General features: G+C 37.0%; 1 protein-coding gene across 1 annotated transcript in view; it reads left to right on the top strand.

Annotated features, from left to right (window-relative positions):
* The first annotated feature begins 1,631 nt into the window (after positions 1-1,631).
* The window catches only part of N4BP2 (NEDD4 binding protein 2), a 34,944-nt gene continuing 19,139 nt past the window's right edge, over positions 1,632-17,436 (top strand). Inside the window, exons 1-8 of the mRNA XM_080344285.1 lie at positions 1,632-1,654; positions 1,910-2,083; positions 7,181-7,519; positions 9,318-10,545; positions 11,387-11,511; positions 12,713-12,801; positions 14,545-14,621; positions 16,563-16,718. Of these exons, the coding sequence (XP_080200411.1) occupies positions 7,303-7,519; positions 9,318-10,545; positions 11,387-11,511; positions 12,713-12,801; positions 14,545-14,621; positions 16,563-16,718 (1,892 nt within the window). The 5' untranslated portion in view covers positions 1,632-1,654; positions 1,910-2,083; positions 7,181-7,302. The remainder of the gene's footprint in view (positions 1,655-1,909; positions 2,084-7,180; positions 7,520-9,317; positions 10,546-11,386; positions 11,512-12,712; positions 12,802-14,544; positions 14,622-16,562; positions 16,719-17,436) is intronic.

Genomic DNA, 17,436 nt, shown 5'->3' with positions numbered 1-17,436 from the left:
TCATTTACTTCCTAAGCATCTACTTTGGATGAGGTTGTGCTGGTTTTGTACTCTTGAACTGTGTGGTAGTTGATGGACGAAGTTTTTGTTTTGTGCTCCTCAAAGCAAGATGTATTTTCTGCAGCTGCCTCAAAGGAATTTGCCTCTGGTTCAGGCCATACAGAAGGAGACTTAAAAATCACGAAAGTGGGAAAACTCCCTAGCAAAGCAGATTGCATAGAGCAAGTGTATTGAGATGTATGCATCCTCAGTCTCTTGCACTTTGACAGAATTTCATGTGAAAAAGAGTTAAAACTGCTGAAATAGCCAAATCCCATGGAACAACCAGTGGGAATAACACTGACTGGGAGAAGGAAAAGAGCAGAAAAGATGCTCAAAGTGTTTTAAAAACCACTTTGTCTCTAGCTGGGTATAGATTTTCACATTAAAAAATGAAGCATTCAGATGGCCTGTTCTGTTGCTGGCTGCGGGCAGAAATGGAAGAACACAAAAGGCTTCCAGACTGTCTCCTTTGCTAGTCTTAGACTTATTGAGAAAAATCTGCTGGAAGGCATTTCCTTTTTTCCTTCCCTTTTTTTACCTTCTGGTTTTCAGAGAGGGGACTTGAATGTTGTCCAAAAAGAGAAGCTTCTTGTTTTATAAATACAACTAGAGAGTACGATGTTTGGATCTCAGTTTGATTTCATTGGCTACTTTATCTTGTGCTTGTATTTAAATACTTAATTGTTTTGCTCCATTTATGAGACTTCAAAGTACAAGTGAGTTAATGTGGCAATAACCTTTGTATTTTAATGCATATGTTAGCAGAGCCTGATTCAGAAAGCAGAAATCTGAGTAGTGGAAACAGTGTAGCATTACACTGTTATCAGGTGAACTTCAGCCTTTCTGTTCTGTTCCAGGCTGAATTTGTATTCAGAGATTAAATGTTCTGTAAAATTGCTGAATGACTTTTCAGCCTTTCTTGGTGTGTTTTTTTGTGAAGCCCTATTTTAAAGAGTGGAGTGAATAGTGTTCTCAGCCTGCAAACTGCCTGTTACTTTGTAAATTTGGACTCTCATAAGAAGTTCTTGCTTGTGTCAAGTACTGCGTATGTTTTGATGGTAATTCTTAATGCCTTGGAGCAGTGGAATGAAGTTAGATGCAAAATGGGAGCTGGGTTTCTCCATCTCTTGTGAAGATGGCTGTAAAGTAGTTGAACCATCAGCCTGCCATGTTAGGAATGTGACAGAATATTTTTTTCCAAATTATTAACCTGATTTGGGTGTATATGCTCATAGGGTGGTGTGGTTTTTTTTGGTTTTGTTTTGTTTTTCAATTTGCTTGAAAGCACAAGACTGTTGTAAGGGAAGCGAGCTCTAGGCTAATGTGTACCCTGGGATTAAGTCAGGCTTTGAGCAGAGCCAACATCTTCAGTGTGTGCACAGTGGATTAGGAGTTTGTAGTGATTCAATGAACAGAAATGCAGTTTTTTAGCATCAATAGGACATTGCAAATTAGTGGTGTTTCTGTAAATAACATATTCTGATTTTGATGTACCAGGTTTTCTTTGCCTCATTCCCTACATGACAGAACCAATCTTTTCTTAACCAACATGGATATGTAAACCTCTTCAAGATGGTTAAGAACTGTGGCGAAGAACCAAGTGAAATGACAAGTGAGGAAACTTACTTTTATTCCTGATTCTGCTGCCATTATGTTATTTCTTTACTTGATGTATGCCAGCTTTTTTAGATTAGAAACTTATATTTGAGCTCAACTTGGTATGGTGGATACTTTTCAGTAAAACGTTACCTGTGCTAGATCAACTGAAAACAATTACATGTATTGCTCAGTGTTAAAACTTTGCTTAAAGTTGTATAGTCTGTGAGCAAAATATAATTTTAATTTGTTCTGATCATTTCTTTGTCAGGAGGGAGCATCCACTTCTGCTGACATCTAATCTGCATGTTTGAAAGTATGGTTTCCTGACAGAAGAGTGCATTATATTTTTTTAACAGCAGATCTTTATGAAGTGTGCCATCAGTGGTGATTTTGGAAAGATGAGAAGGGATCCACTGTGGGGCAATTCAGTGAAACTGAAAATGTAAGTTCTGTGCCATTACTATTTTTTTTTCCAGTCAACAGCATGTCAATATATATGTGTGTGTGTGTGTTTTTTAAAGCCAGAAGATTCGAGTGAACATTACATTTCTGTAGTCTGACATTAAAAAATTGTTTAGAAACCCCGAAAAGCAAACCAAAACAAAAAAACAGCCTCAAACCCAACCTCTTCTATATATAGAGAGAGAGTAAATTTCCTTAAATTCATCAGAGAAATTTGAAAATACATACAAATAGGGCAGCTTTGGTCATATTGGTTGAATGTGGCATTGTGTCAAGGCTGGAGACTTCCTTTGTCCTTGAAAAAGGAAGAATAACTTATTTGTCATTTGAACTTGATCACAGTTAAACCAAAAATGTCCCATACTGCTGAATGCTTTTAGTGAAGCTTGAATAGTGGTTAGAGTGTTTTTCTTGTCTGTTTTCTTAAAAAATAAGTTATCATGACTTTGAAAAACTATGTTTACTGCTGATTGTTTCCTAATGCACTATCCCTGATTTAAAGAGCTTCAGGAATACTTTTGGTATCAACTACCTAACTCACTTTAAAAGTACTTTAGTATATTTCCTCCTTTATTCTTTGTGTTCTGTCTCTTGAATACTACCTGTTTCTTTTTGACACATCTTGAAAATGCCGGCTACCATGTGTGATTTCTAAGAAGACATCCCAGTGTGAAAGACATATGAGCTGTGTCAGGCTTTAATCTGATCTTTATTCAGCAACTGCATATACATTTTCATATTACACTGGAAACAAAATAATAATGCGTGTCTTTAGCCTGAGACTTATGTTGCTTTTCCAGTAATTTTAGAACAATCAGGTGGTGCCTAATATTGGTTTATAGTAGCTTTTGTTTGATTTTGTAAAAATACAATTCTTAGAAGATAAATAAAATATTTCAGTTGGAACGTTCAGTTGGAACTTGTAGCTTAATTTTAGAAAATGTATTTGTAGGCTGATTTTTTACAATTTCTTCAAAGTTCTAGAAGAATTTTTCACAGCAAGCTTGCTGCTATAACAGTACTGATTAGCAATGTGATGGCTTGTGTAGGACAAGTCTGTGTTAGTAATTATTTCCTAACGTAAATGAAATCTTAGATCTTCTAAAAATAACAGATTTGGTTTTGGAGGGTCTTGGGGGTTTTTTTCTCCCTTAGATTTTTGTTTGGATGGTTTAAATGTTTTTAATTCTTTAGATTACGTGTCATAAGAAAAAGTAAACTTTGGATTTTTCTGAGGACAGCTTACAATTAAGTTAAAGTTAGAATTTATATTACCTATATTGGAGCCTGGAGGTTTTTTATTTTTATACATTTTTTTCTCCTTAATGTGAAGAGTCTGACCAGGATGACTATTATACTCCCACTATTTTGAATTAATATCTTCTGTGGACCATTGTGTTAATGAAAATAAAACGGAACCTTTTGGAATGTGTCTGCAAGGGAATTCCTTTGCAGTAAGTACAGTGATTTAAATTCACTCCATGCTTTATGGAAGAATTTTCTTATATATTTTCTGAGAACTGTAATACTTCATCAATTGGTTTATCAGTTTATGTATGAGAGTGCAAAAAATGGAGAGAAGAGGAAAAAAAAACTTGCATATTTTTCCTCTCTGTATAGCTGCCAGACACTTTGTAATTATTGGAAACATCGGTCATCTTTCTTTCTTTTTCTCTTTCTTTCCTTCTTTCTGTCTTTCTGTCTTCCCTCCCGCCCCTCCCCCACCCCCCTCCCCCAGGGAATTGCAAAAACATTCTCAGAACTAGTTTATGAAACAATAGTTCATAGTTGAGTCTTGTTAGTAAGGTGCTGGGAGGCTTGACATCTTGGTCCATCCTCTTGCTGTGCCAGGTCATATGTGCGTATTTTTATACATATGCTTGGTTGTTGTAGTTAAATTACACTGGGAGGAGATCCTTAATGTCAGGAGATGTGTGTTTCTGAAGAACTGTAAGTGAGGAGGTGCTCATGGGTTTTGTTTTGCTTAGCTTTTAAAGGTGAAGTTGAGGCTGCCACAGGAGTGTTGTTTTTCATCAGTGCTGAAATGAAACAGCTGTTTGTCCTGATTGGATGTGTGTCAAACGGCAATACCCAGAACTGAACAGTGAACCTCCAAGTATATTGCAGCCTCTGGCTACTTGTATAGAATTCCCTATCAGTGTGTTCAGCACAGCCCTGCTCTTCTAAATCATTATGTTACTACAACTCCATTTTCATCTTGAAACAACCCTCATCCATAGCAAACTACAGATTGATTCATATTCTGTTATCCAGAACCAAGGAATATAGCTGACCTGCAAGTCTGGCTGTTGGGTTGTTCAAAGTTATTTCTTCTTTCATACTAAACTGATTTTCAAAAAGAGAAACTTGAGATCTGAAAAGGCAAGTCCCTAGATAAAATCCTCTGTGAAGTTCAGGGTGTGCTCTTAAAAGCAAATGAAGATTGTTCCTTTCATTTGAATGTGTGTTATCTCTTATGTGATACCGTACAGTGTGCTTTGTGTGTGCACAGGCATCTATTTTTATCTTCTGTTGACATTAACAAGCACAATAAAAGTAGATACTGTCCAGGAATTTCATTGAAAATATTGTGGTAAACTAAGGAGATTCTGCCAAAATACCTGTTTGCGATACTGACCATAGTAAATATGTTATTTAAATGAAATCCCAGGCAATGCTGATCTATCTTTTTGATAGGTTTAACAATTTCTACAATTTTACAAAGCCTTTAGATGAAGAGATGGGATAAAATGTGGATCTGTGCATTGCCTTAGCATACGTAGATGTATTAGGAATCACCAAGGTTTTGGCCTGTGTGTAAGTTCCGAGGTGACCGATGTCTTTTACTTTCTGCCTTATTTTCTCTTCTGTGATTAATTGTGATAAACAGTTTAGGCCTCAATAATCCTGAAGCAATGCACTGTAAATTCGCTGAATGAGATTCATGCAGACTGAAGTGCGTGGCTTCGTTAGGTCATTAGAGTAAGGCATCCTAATATATAGTGGAATACACAGTCTAATTCAGGAAATACGTTGGGAAGGGACTATCGCATAGTGAAGTTAGGCAATTGATTAATAGAAGTCTGAGCTACAGTGCACGTCTTTTCAGCAGCGTGTCCTTTCAGGTTGGTCATTACAAGAGATTTGTATTAAAGCATTGGCAACACTTAGAGTGTTCTGCTGAAAGGCTATCGGTGTTCAGTGACATCAAGGTGCATGAACACCTTTCTCTCTTGCAGGATCTTTGTTGCTGAACCTGTTTTAGTGACGAACAATCGCATTTTTTAGCACTGACACATTGTGTGAAGCTAGGTCTCAACCTGTTTTACTGGCTGGAGGATGAATCACTTAGAAATACAGGATTGAAAAACATTATTTGCTATAACTTTTTTTAAAAAATTGTTTTGTTTGAATACTTTTTGACAATAAAGAATGGTGTGAGGATGGTTAATCAGAGAGGTGAGCCAAAAAAAGTCTAATGAGAAAAAGAGCTGCAATTGTCGTGACGCAGTCTGGCTAACTAGTATCTTCCACTGTCATTTCTCCTTTATTTTTGGAAGTCCATATCTTCCTTTTCCTCTGTGTTGTTTTCTTTGTTATGCATTTCAGATTTCCTTGACCTCTTAATTGTTTCAGACATCTGTCTCATCTATCTAAGGTCCATATACATATGGTAGAAGCTCCTGGGATCCTGGAATTGTCTGTTTTTCTTACATAAATTTCTATGACTTTGGAATGCAAAGGTCTGCCCTCTTCTAAATTATACTTATCTTGGTTGCTGGAAGAGATTGCTAGAGAATACTGGGGAAGTGCTGGTCGAATCTGGCACCGATCTGGCATCGTCATTTGCATGCCAGTGATCCAGGGAGGGGAGGACTAAGTGAACTTGGAAGTGCTACTTGATTTATCTGCACAGGTTTAATTGGCCATCACTGCCAAAATAATCTTTATATAGAAACAAGTATTTTATTACCTACTCAGTAACTGTTATCACTAAATAGTGACTCTTTGCTGTAATTAACTTAAGATTCTCAGCCTTACCAGGGTTTCCTAGTCTTGTGAATAATTGTAAAAATTATAAATGTTTATTATGAGCAGCACTAGAACACACCAGAGCTTTGATGTTATTTGATTTAAAGAAAAAAGTGAGATCACACTATACTATGTGCTTGTACTTCAATTAATAGTTGCTTTCCTTTTCTGTGAAAGATTAGTGCAGTGATTTCAGTTATTATAGGTGCCATAATGTTTTAACTAGACTTATTCAAAGGCTGTATGGCAGAAGTGAGGTGAGTTAGACAGAAGCCTCTTCTTGCTTTATGGCTTATAAAGTTGTAAAATATTTCTAACAATTAAAAAACCCACAGGGAGGCTGAGGTTGGAAGGCAGTTTTGGAGGTCACAGAATCACAGAGTGTTAGGGATTAGAAGGGACCTCGAAAGATCATCTAGTCCAGTCCCCCATCTGGTTCAACCCACCCTCTTAAGCAGAGTTACCTGAAGGCGGTTGTTCTGGCCCATGTTTGGTCTGGTTTTAAGAATCTGCATTGTTGGAGACACCGCAACCTCTCTGAGCAATGTACACCATTGTTTGAACATTGAATAACCTCAGCTGTTCCCTCTGAAAAAATTTGGGGTTGTAGGATAAGCCTTGAAGGACTTCTGGAAGATTTTAAGATGTCTGTTTTCCAGTACTTTAGTAGAGGAGCAATATTTCTGAATTTTAACAGAATATAAGCATGCCATAATGTTAACTGGTAATCAGTAGGTGTTAGCAGGGGAATATTTGTGAACTGGCTGCCTTATATTGCTTCCTTTTCTGTGGTTGTTTTTGTTTTGTTTTGTTTTTCTTTTAAACTCCATTTTATTTGTTCTCTCTTCCAGACGCAGATTCAATATCTAGTTAGTTGGAAAATGAGGATGCTATTTAGCTGTCAGCCATTTGAAAATAAGGCAGCCTTCTAGAAAATACTTTCCTGGATGATTATGTATTTTTTTGATCTTCTAGCTATCTAAATAGGAGACATGGAGATGCGACTGTGCATTTTATTAAAATTTCTCTGTTCTCTTTTTTCCAGGTCTGCTATTTCTGTTATACGTATCCCAGTTACGAGAGGTTTTTTGTGATTTCTGAGCCTGGTGCTGTCAGCCTCATGTGAACAAACTAAAACAAAAAGCAAGCTGATTTTTAGAAAACAAAATGCCACGAAGAAGGAAAACTGGTGGGAGTCCTTCTTTGAAGAATGGCAATTCTGACAGAACTGCTGTTGCTGTATCCCAAGGGGACGCAAGTTGCTCAGTGTCACAAGCAGTGCGTAGTGTCAATAAGGAAGAGCTCTTCAACAGCATGTCAGAGATGTTTTCTGACCTAGATCCTGGCGTGGTTTATATGGTTCTGTCTGAATGTGATTTTAAAGGTAAATAATGTGCAGTTTGCATTACACTTTTTTCTATACTCAGACGGCTCTTAACTAGGGTGACTCCAGAAAAGTTGATGTGGGTGTTGCAAGTGTATTTGTGAGTTTAGCTTTTAATGAGTAGGTAAGTCATAATATTTTGAAATTTTATGGCTCTTCCCATGCAAGATTCTCCTGTTTGACAATGTTTCTGTGAGGCTGGTGTAATCTGCAGTAGCAGTGTGCTCCATAAATGGAGGTACCGTTTAAGTGTCTTTTTCTGTGACATAGAGCAGGCGGTTGGAGAGTTGTGAGGAGAATCTGTTTTTTCCAATTAGTTTCTGTGCCATATCTGCTAGGTGCATAAACTGTTTCTGCAGGAGAGGTATTTTATGTTCTAGATCACTTTTTTTTTGTTGTTTTAAGACAATAGTGCATAGTATGTGGTCCTGGCAGCATTTACTTTTCCTTAAATACCTAAATTGAGATTTTGTGTTACTGTGTATTAGTTTTTGCAGGATAAATTCTGTTTATCATGTTGAATTCTCTGTGTTTCTCCCCCTCTATTCTGCCGAGCTACATACCCACCTCTCCTGGCAGACTGTTTTAACGTCTGTGCCCAGTCCTTCCCATGCTTTTGTGGTTTTGAAATTCTGTTGACAAGTTCATTCACTTATAATAAAAGTAACGGATGAGATGCTGGATAGCATCATCTGAGGAGTTACTTGACAGGAGAATAAGTCATATATGAAGCATTTAAATCAGTCTGTATTCTTAAGATCATGTCATTAGCTGAGATTTTTCTAAGACTATTTGCAAAGAAGGTGGAGTTAAGCATTTTTTAATATGTATGAAAGCTAGGCAGCTGTTGGAAGGACTGCTTTTATTGCTGTTCTTACCTAAATTGTTTGTTTGTTTCTATGATGTTATTCCTTTTAAAATTGAAATCGATTGCATTACTGATTCATGCTTCAAACTCTTCATAAGATTTACCTCTATCGAAATAATGGATTTATCTAGAAGCTTATTGGAGAATTCATTAATCACGCTGAGTTCATTATTGTGTTGTGCTTTTAACAATAGTTTACAAATTAAAAAATCAGCATCTTTTCATATGAGTAGCAAGTTGCTCTCATATAGTGGACAAGATGGAAGGACAAGGAAGATTTTATTTAACGTGTGCAGAAAAAGTTGCACTCCAATGGGCTTAGAATATTTGCTACACTGTCTTTTGGAAAACAGCAGCTTAGCTTTAGGGCTTGGATGATACTTAAGCCAGGTTTTCTTTTTGTTCATGTGGATCACAGGCAACTTAAACTCCATTTAGTGGCTTTACAAAGAATTAATGCAGGTGCTGGAGTTTTCAGTCTGTATTAGGTATGACATTTTCAATTGGCCGTAGCCACAATGAGCATCTTTTGCATACTTTTATATCTTTAGTCCTCAGTAGCATTTTTCAGTTGATGTTACACTATTTCACCTATATGAGATACGTTAGAAATACGTATCCATTTAAATGCCCAGTTCTGATTTTTTTTTTTTCTAGTTAAACTTTAAAATTTTAGACACCGTTTCCATAGTAATTTTTATGCTTATTAGGTTATTATTTTGTAATGTGTCTCTATTGAGTTCTGTCTTTACCTCTAGTAAGAAACGGATCAAGGGAGTTGCAGAAGGTGTGTTAAAAGATGAAGTGGTGAGCTGTCTTTTGGTTGTCTCTTTAGGTGTGATCAATACTCCTTCATGTAAAACATTGCATTCACATCAGCTTGTGTTTGTTCACTTGACCATGCTTTATTCTCTTTACTTTATTCAACAGTAGAGAACGCTATGGATTATTTGCTAGAGCTGTCTACCCATGCCAAAGGAGTCGCATCTTCAAAAACCTTGGGTTTGGATTCAGTAGCATCACTAGCTCTTGTTAATCAGCAAAGATCTGTTGTAAATGAAAGAATGGGGGAAAATGCTGCAGAACAAAGTAATTCTGAAGCAGAAAAAGAAAAGATCCTGTCACCTGATGTGCAGCTGACTGAAGAACTGGATTCCTTAATAGAAAATGCCTTGCAGAGATACACCTTGAGTGATGAATTGTCTAATTCTGCAAATGACCAAATAGTACATGAGTACTCTGTGGAACACAATGGCTTTAAAGGATTTCCTGAGTGGGAAAAATCTGATTCAGGGTGCAATGTCCTACTTTTTCCACAGCAAATAGGGACAAATAATGAGGTTTTAGAAAAAATTCGCTGTTCTCAGCCACCAGTGGGTCAGCTGAGCATCCAGACGTACTCACCAACTGCATCAGAAGCTTTTGCACAGATATTAGAAGATCCTGATTCATCAGAAATACATGTTCAAGATGATTTAGCTTCAGAAGTCTATAAACAATTGAATGGAGAAATACCGTGTGGAATTTCTGAACAGACACAAGATACTGGTTTGGATGAACAAACTGGGACTGCTGCTTCTGGTGAGTCCTCCAAAAGGTCTCTGGAATGTGGAGTAGCCATCACTGGAAATCTGAATTCAGGGTGCCTGGAACAGCATGAAGAAATAATGACTGCCTTTAACAGCCACCAGAGCACTTCTCTTCCAGAGGCATGTGACTCTCTTGAAATGCCCAGTTTCACAACACCAAAACCTGCAGATTTTCAGCAGACTCAGCAGGGTTGTAACTTAAATTTTTCTACACCATCATGTCAACCTCAACAACACTGGAATCTCATGGCTCCTGTGTTTTATCCATCCACTGGAAGTCACAGCTTTGTAACTCCTGTGGCTGCCAGTCTAGGGCAGTGGAGACCTGTTTCAGAGTATAAGAGTTTGGAAAATGGACTTTCTTTTTCCTCTCCAGTGGTTTCATATGCCTGGGATAGCAACCCTTCTCTGAAGGTATGGGGAAATCAAGATAGAAACTCAAAATTGAACCTCTCGCAAGCACAGCAGCCACCTGTTTGTCACATGATGAGAAAAAAGATGCACCTTATAGGTCAAGTACTTGTTCTTCTCAGAGGTGTTCCAGGATCAGGAAAATCATATTTGGCAAGGTAGAACATTTATATTGTGAGCTTCTAAAAGAAATTGCTTAATTGTGTGCAGGATGTAGTGCAGGCAGAGACAATTTTCTGACACGCGTAAATAGTTACGCTTATACCTTAATTGCCGGTTACATGGTATGTGCAGCAAGATGAGTAATAGTAGCAGAGAGCTGAGTTGCTCGCAGCTCTGGCACCTCTAGTAGAAACTGAAACAGAAGGCGTTAGTTCTGACTTCTGTCACTGACCAAAGGAGTTTTATGTCAGCAGAGGGTCACTGCAGTAGTGTTAGGTCTGACATGTTCTTCCAGTCCCTGTTTGTTTTGGATGTTTTCCTTCCAATAACATGGATGGAAATAGGACAGCTCTTTAGAGGCAGAAATTCCCCTTCCACTGTTGGGATTCCTTTGTGTAAGTAGTACATGCGGAGCTTCTTGGGTTGAATTCTTGATTTCATTTCTAAGTCTCCAAAAGCCTAGATTGAGTTTAGACTCCTTTGGTTTGCACCTGAAATATTTAGTGCAATTAAGACTGTATGTGTATTTGTCAGCATTAAAGTATGTCATTAGATGTAGATGGAAAAATACCTTTCTTGGTGTTTTGAAATGAGATTTGTAGGGAACCTCTGTCAGGTCTTTCCCCTAGATATTCTCAGCCTTTGGAAATGGAGCAGAATTATTATACATCATCTTTGCTTTGAGGGTTATTTTTTTTTTCTCTTGCCTAAATTTACTGCTTCCATTCCAAATAATCTTGATTTTGTGCAAGAAACTGAATATATCTATGTGTCGTAGCAGATATCAGGGTGGGGAGGAGAACAGGTAAATGGTATTTACTTCTTGATCTTTCACAGGACTTTGCTTGAAGATAACCCAGGTGGAATAATTCTTAGTACTGATGATTACTTTTCTAAACATGGACAATACCATTATGACCCTGATTGCTTAGGGGAAGCACATGAGTGGAACAGGAAACGAGGTGAGAAATAAATAAGGGATTAGCTTGCTTGTTTACAGTTCAGTGCTTGTGTACTGTGCAAAAAAGCTGCCTGTCTTGTAATGCCTGTGTCACAGGACAAGCATTTATCCCATCATAGAAGTATTTGTTAATATGTGTGTGGAAAAAATATGAGCACAAACTCAGAAGTCATCTGTCCATTGTGTGTTTTGCAATTAGAAGTGCCTGTGTCTTTGTCAAAAGATTGTTTTATCCTCAGATTTCATCTTGGTATGTATTTTGGTTTGTGTCCCATTTCTGGAGCGGTAAACTGTATGTCTGTACCATCTCCTAGAAATATTTCTTCTGAGATGAGCCATCATATATGCGTATGCAATAAGTAATGAGGATGTTGTTGCAAATAACTTGCAGCTATTTTCCTGCTCTTGATTACTTTTTGCTCTTGAGCGCTAAATTGTTGGCAAATCTAAAACAAAATTCTAGGAGCAAGACAGAACAAACTTCTTTTTTTTCACAATTGGTATATTTCTTGACAGTGGCTTCCACTAAGTTCACGATGGAACAACTCTTTTTAAGCTTGTATTTGCTAAATTTGAACCATGATCACTTTTCTACTAGCAAATTTCTAACCAGTGGAGAAATGGGTTATAAGAAATGTGTGATTCAACGATAATTTTGATTGTTCAGACATGTCGTAGCATAGCTACAAACACATGGTGCTGTATCTTAAAGTTAATGATTCTAAACATTTCATTACTGTGTATTTAAATTACAATAATTGTTTTGATTTTTCGTATTTTATCCAGTTTACAGAGTGGACTAATCTTAAGACTGTTATAAAGCCAAGAATTTTGTATGCAACAAAGAAGTCCACTTTAAGGTGATCATGTAGTTTTTTTTTTTAGTTTAATTTGCTGATTGATTAGTCATCTTGGTACATTTTACATCTTCATTTTCATTCCTTGATTATCATATATGCATTCATTCAAAAGAATAATGCTATGTCTCAGTACCTTTACCTGTGAAGGGGGAAGTTCTGAAATAAATGAGGGCCTTGAAATGGATCAAGCTGTGGCAAGAGTTCTTACACAATGCTTAATTATTATGGATTATCTACTTTAAAAATATTACAAATTTAGAGAATTAGTATAAACATTACATGTCCACCCTATCATAATTAAATTAATTATATTGCATTCTCTTGTACATGTATGTCTTTCAGCCAAAGAAGCATTTGAAATGAGAATCTCACCTATAATAATAGACAACACAAACATACAAGCATGGGAGATGAAGCCTTATGTTACGTTGGTTAGTATTACAATTTGATTGATGTGAAAAGGGATTATTGGCCAGCATGGCAACAACATATGTTTTAAAATGAGATTATCTTTCTCAGTCTAGCTGTTATTCCACAAGGAAGTCTGGAATAAAAATAAGTGTTACATGGAATCATATTACCCAGTGTCATATTCTGGGCATGTCTGAGTATTGACCCAGCCTAGATTCCAGCTGACAAAGCCAAGTGCTATGCACTTGGGAGCAAAAATAAATATTGTTGAGGAAACTGAATTCTGTTTCTATTTTATATGAGCAGTAACATGCTAAGCTACTTTTAAAATATAATCATTACTACTTAATAAGAGTAATGTTTGATGCTCTGTGAAACTTGAAAACTCAGTTTCATCCTAAGTGTGACCTAGAGGCAGACACCAGCTGACCAGTTGGAGGGCTAGAGTTATCAAATGTTGCTAGCTTGCTTGAAGTTATGCAGATCTACTTAATTTTTATTGAAGTGATGTAATGAAAGTAATGCACCTGCACGGTTTTATGTTAGTAGTGTGGTGCTTTTATTTAGTGACTAAAAGTGACCAGCTTTTATTTAGTACTAAGGAAATGCAACCTACGTTTAACTTCCAAAGTTATGTTTAATGCTTTGAATAACTTGGTGAACTCTGTTATAGGTTTCTCATACTCCAGTTTTCTGGAGCTTTTCACCTTCTCACTTAATTGCTTCTGAATGGGCATCAGCACTTCTAGACTCGAGCTCTTATTTTGCTGTTGATCATTCATCATTTTGGTTAATAGTTTTAATATTAATGCTTACAGAACTGCATTATTTTATAAAATTGGTTCTGATTAACAAATATTATGTTGAAGAAATGTGGGATTTCTGCTACTTTGGCATATAAGCACACCAGGGAGCGTAGTACGTATCACTGACAGCTTTTGAGCAGATGCGCTACATATGCTGCGTGTGGTAATGGGGTAGTGAACAGTGGGACTTAACACAGATAATTTTTATTAATAAAAATTTTATTTTATTATCTTTGCATTTATTAACAATTGTCAGATTATCAATTCTTTCATAAATTAAATCCTTGATTTCGCTGTATACTGAAATAAATATGCAACAGAATTTCTTTCAGGAAGCGCAGGGTTTGGTAAGGTGATAACATTTTTTTTCTGACAACGGGAGCAGGTAGAAATAGTACAGTACTCGTGGTGTTTCTCCTGATTAGACTTTGGGCTCCTCTTCTGGCATAATGAGACTAGGCCACGTAAGGACCATTCACTTGCCACCCGTTCAGGTTTCCCATATGGCAGGATGGCTGTGACAAGAGCTGTGTCAATGTGACTGGGTTGTTGTTTTGGAGCTGGCTCACATCTGGTCAGCTCTGTGCGTAAGCAGTGAACTTTTCTGTCTCGGAGAGGAAGTGGAGGTGTGTATACTGTACCTGGAAAGAGATGTTCTTGAGTTTTGACTCAGGGGAGGTGGGACATTTAAAGGGATGATATAAGTGATTATTTTTTTTTCCTGTGATCATTTAATTTTACAGTAAGAGATGCATATACATGTTTTTTTAAAATCTCCATTTATATAATCAGAAGTGAAACTGAACAAAAAAATTGTTATTCCAAATGTTTAATTGATTTTGAAAAATACAAATAAACAGCTTTAAAGAAGCAAGTTATAATACATGTTGTGTGCTTTTTCATAGAAATATAAAGTGGGTGATTTGGCTTGTTCTGTTTTGTATCTGCTTTATTCAGGCTCAGCAGTTCAAATACAAAGTCATGTTCCGAGAACCAGACACTTGGTGGAAGTTTAAACCAAAAGAACTTGAAAGGTAAGAATGTAAAAGAAAATGTCATATTAGATTGTATATCTTTCACAGTCTATAAAATATTATTTTTAAAAAGATACCAGTATAGTGGCTGGTGAAGTAGGAAGATATCAGTCAAGATTTTGTGATAATAAGTAGCTTTTAAATTTTTTTTCTACAGTATTAACTTTGGTGGGATTGTATGTGTATTATGTGGGATTTTATATATATTATGTGGGTTTTTTTCTGTCACTTTGTTCTAATTACATATAAAAGATACTATTAGCAATAGATATTATATAATGTTTTAATGATTGCAATTCGTCTATGTTTAATGTACAGTGACTGCTCCTTTGAGTTCCTGAGGTTGCAAAAATGAAGTCAGTTTGGGGCAGTTTTTACATCCAGCTGGTCTGTTGCCTTATTTGAAATGCTTCTGCTGTCACTGAGTTTAAGGCAATCAGCACCTCATGGCCCAAGAGGCACAAACCCTTGTGCATCACCGTTGTTGTTGTTTACTTCTTTAGCAGAGCCATCTATAAAATCATAGAGCCAAAATAGGCAAGATGTAAGCCCTATGTAAGTGAGTAATAAGGTAGCTAGAAATTTGGCTGGATGCCAGGTACAAAGGGGTTGATGAGTGGTTCAGAGTTCAAGAGGATTTATTTTAGGATTAATACTAGGGCCACTGTTATTTAATGTCCTTTTTATGACTTAGATGTTGGGACAGAGTGCACTCGCAGCAGATTTGCAGACGATACTGGTTTGAAAAAGAGTCGTTTGTTCAGCCTTAAGAAGAGAAGCTTAAGGAAGGATCATATTTTTGTCTCCAGCTACCTTTTGGGAGGTTATAGAGACTGAAACAATCTCTTCTGAGAATTGTGCAGGGATAAGACAAAACAAATGTAAGCAAGTCAGAACTTTGGAAGTTTTGATTGCATAAAGGAAAAACAAAACAAAACAAAAAACCCCACCACAAACAAACCAAAGAAAACCAAACAAAAAAACCTCCAAACCAAGCAAACTAAACCACCACCAACATCAAAACACATACACACACACAAAACAACAAACAATAAACCCCAACAAAATAAAACAAAACTGAGGATGGTCAGACACTGAAAGAGTTTGCCCAGAGAGTCTGTAGACTTTCAGTCATTGAGGATGTTCAGAGCTTAACAAGACAAACCTCTGGGCAACCTGATCTAGCTGAACCTCCTCTGAATAGGAGGTTGGACTAGGTGACTTCCAGAGGTCTCTTTCAATGTAAGTTTTTCTGTGATTTCTTAATATATGTTGTCATCTGAATTTACATGCTTAGCTTTCAAATTCAAAAGGCTGCCCACTGTTCAAGGAAGCTTATTTTATTTCCTAACACAGAACTTAAACCTTCAATTTCTGTTTTGCCATCCTTGACAGTGTTCACTTGTTCTAGGTGGAACTGTTGCAGAGCACATTGCTAGTTAGCGTTTAACAGTCAGTGAAAATTTCTAGCCAGAGTGTCCACAACAATAGGTGAATAGGAGGCTCAAACAGTTCTTCGTTTAGCAAAACCAGAGGAGGAAGACTGAATTCAGAAATCTTCCATAACTAGTTTGATATCCTGCATCACTGTCAGGATCTGATGTGGTGTGTTTCTGAAACTTATTATTTGGAAAAGACGCATTATTGGTACAGTTCTAGATTTTAGTACATTAAGCAAAACATCCTATTGCAAAGCAGGGCCACCAGGTGGGGTGGAGAAGTGGAGCAGTGATTTGCCTGAGATACCCTGTTTGGAATGCCCTGGGGCACTGATATAGAAGGAACTGCTGTTTCACAGCTTTTACTCTGGCTCTCTGAATTCTCTGATTAGTCTTGCTGTAAACTTATTATCATTAAATTATTACTAAATTATTCTATTATCTTATTGTAATATACAAGTCTGAAATGTTGGTGTTTGATTTTTTTTTTTTTAATTCATAGACGAAACATTCATGGTGTATCCAAAGAAAAGATCAAAAAAATGTTGGAACGATATGAACGCTGTCTTACTGTTAGTTCAATATTGGATTCTTCAGTCCCAGACAAATCAGAAGCTGCTGGCTCGAGTGAAGATCCTGGTCAGGATGAAAGCCAGAGGTTTGATTCATTTACTAGTTTTGTAGTCTCAAATGAAAGGCTTCGTAGCAACGGAACCTGGATAATGCTGTTGAACAGTGAATATGTTAAAAAAAAATAGTTAAATAATAAAAAGAAATACACCATATAGTTTTCTTAATTTTTAAGAATTTCAGGATTTCTAGAAATGAGCAGTCAAGAGGTCTAGTCAACTTTCTGATGCTTTTTGGAAACCTCCCAGCATGGCTGCATGTTACTTTTCAGTAAGCTGATCTTGATTGGCTTTCCCTTATCTTAGAAATGTGCTGTTGGATGTATGTTGTAGATACAAAACACGTAAAATCTATAAAATGCTTTTCAGAAGAGTGTAGTCCCAACTACAAGCAAATTGCTATTTCTGAGTCTGTGTGTTGTTATTAGTTGATGTCTTTGTGGTAGAAGACCACACCTCAAGACTGCCTCTGACAAGAAAGAAGGGTGTTTGTAATAGGTGATTCCCTTCTGAGAGGGAGGGAGGGCCCAGTATACAGAGTTGACCCTCATCATAGGAAAGTTTGTAGCCTACCCAGGGCCCGGATCAGGGATATTACCAGGGCACTCCCTGACTTGGTGCATCTGACAGACTACTACCCACTGCTGATCTTCCAGACATGGGGAGGAGGGCTGCATCTCGCAGTATGAGGGGAATAAAGAAAGACTTCAAGGCTCTGGGATGGATGGTGAAAGAGTCTGGAGCTCA

This window comes from Nesoenas mayeri (genome assembly GCF_963082525.1).
Source record: "Nesoenas mayeri genome assembly, chromosome: 4".
Taxonomy (NCBI): Eukaryota; Metazoa; Chordata; class Aves; order Columbiformes; family Columbidae; genus Nesoenas; species Nesoenas mayeri.
This window is presented reverse-complemented; position numbering and strand designations above follow the sequence as displayed.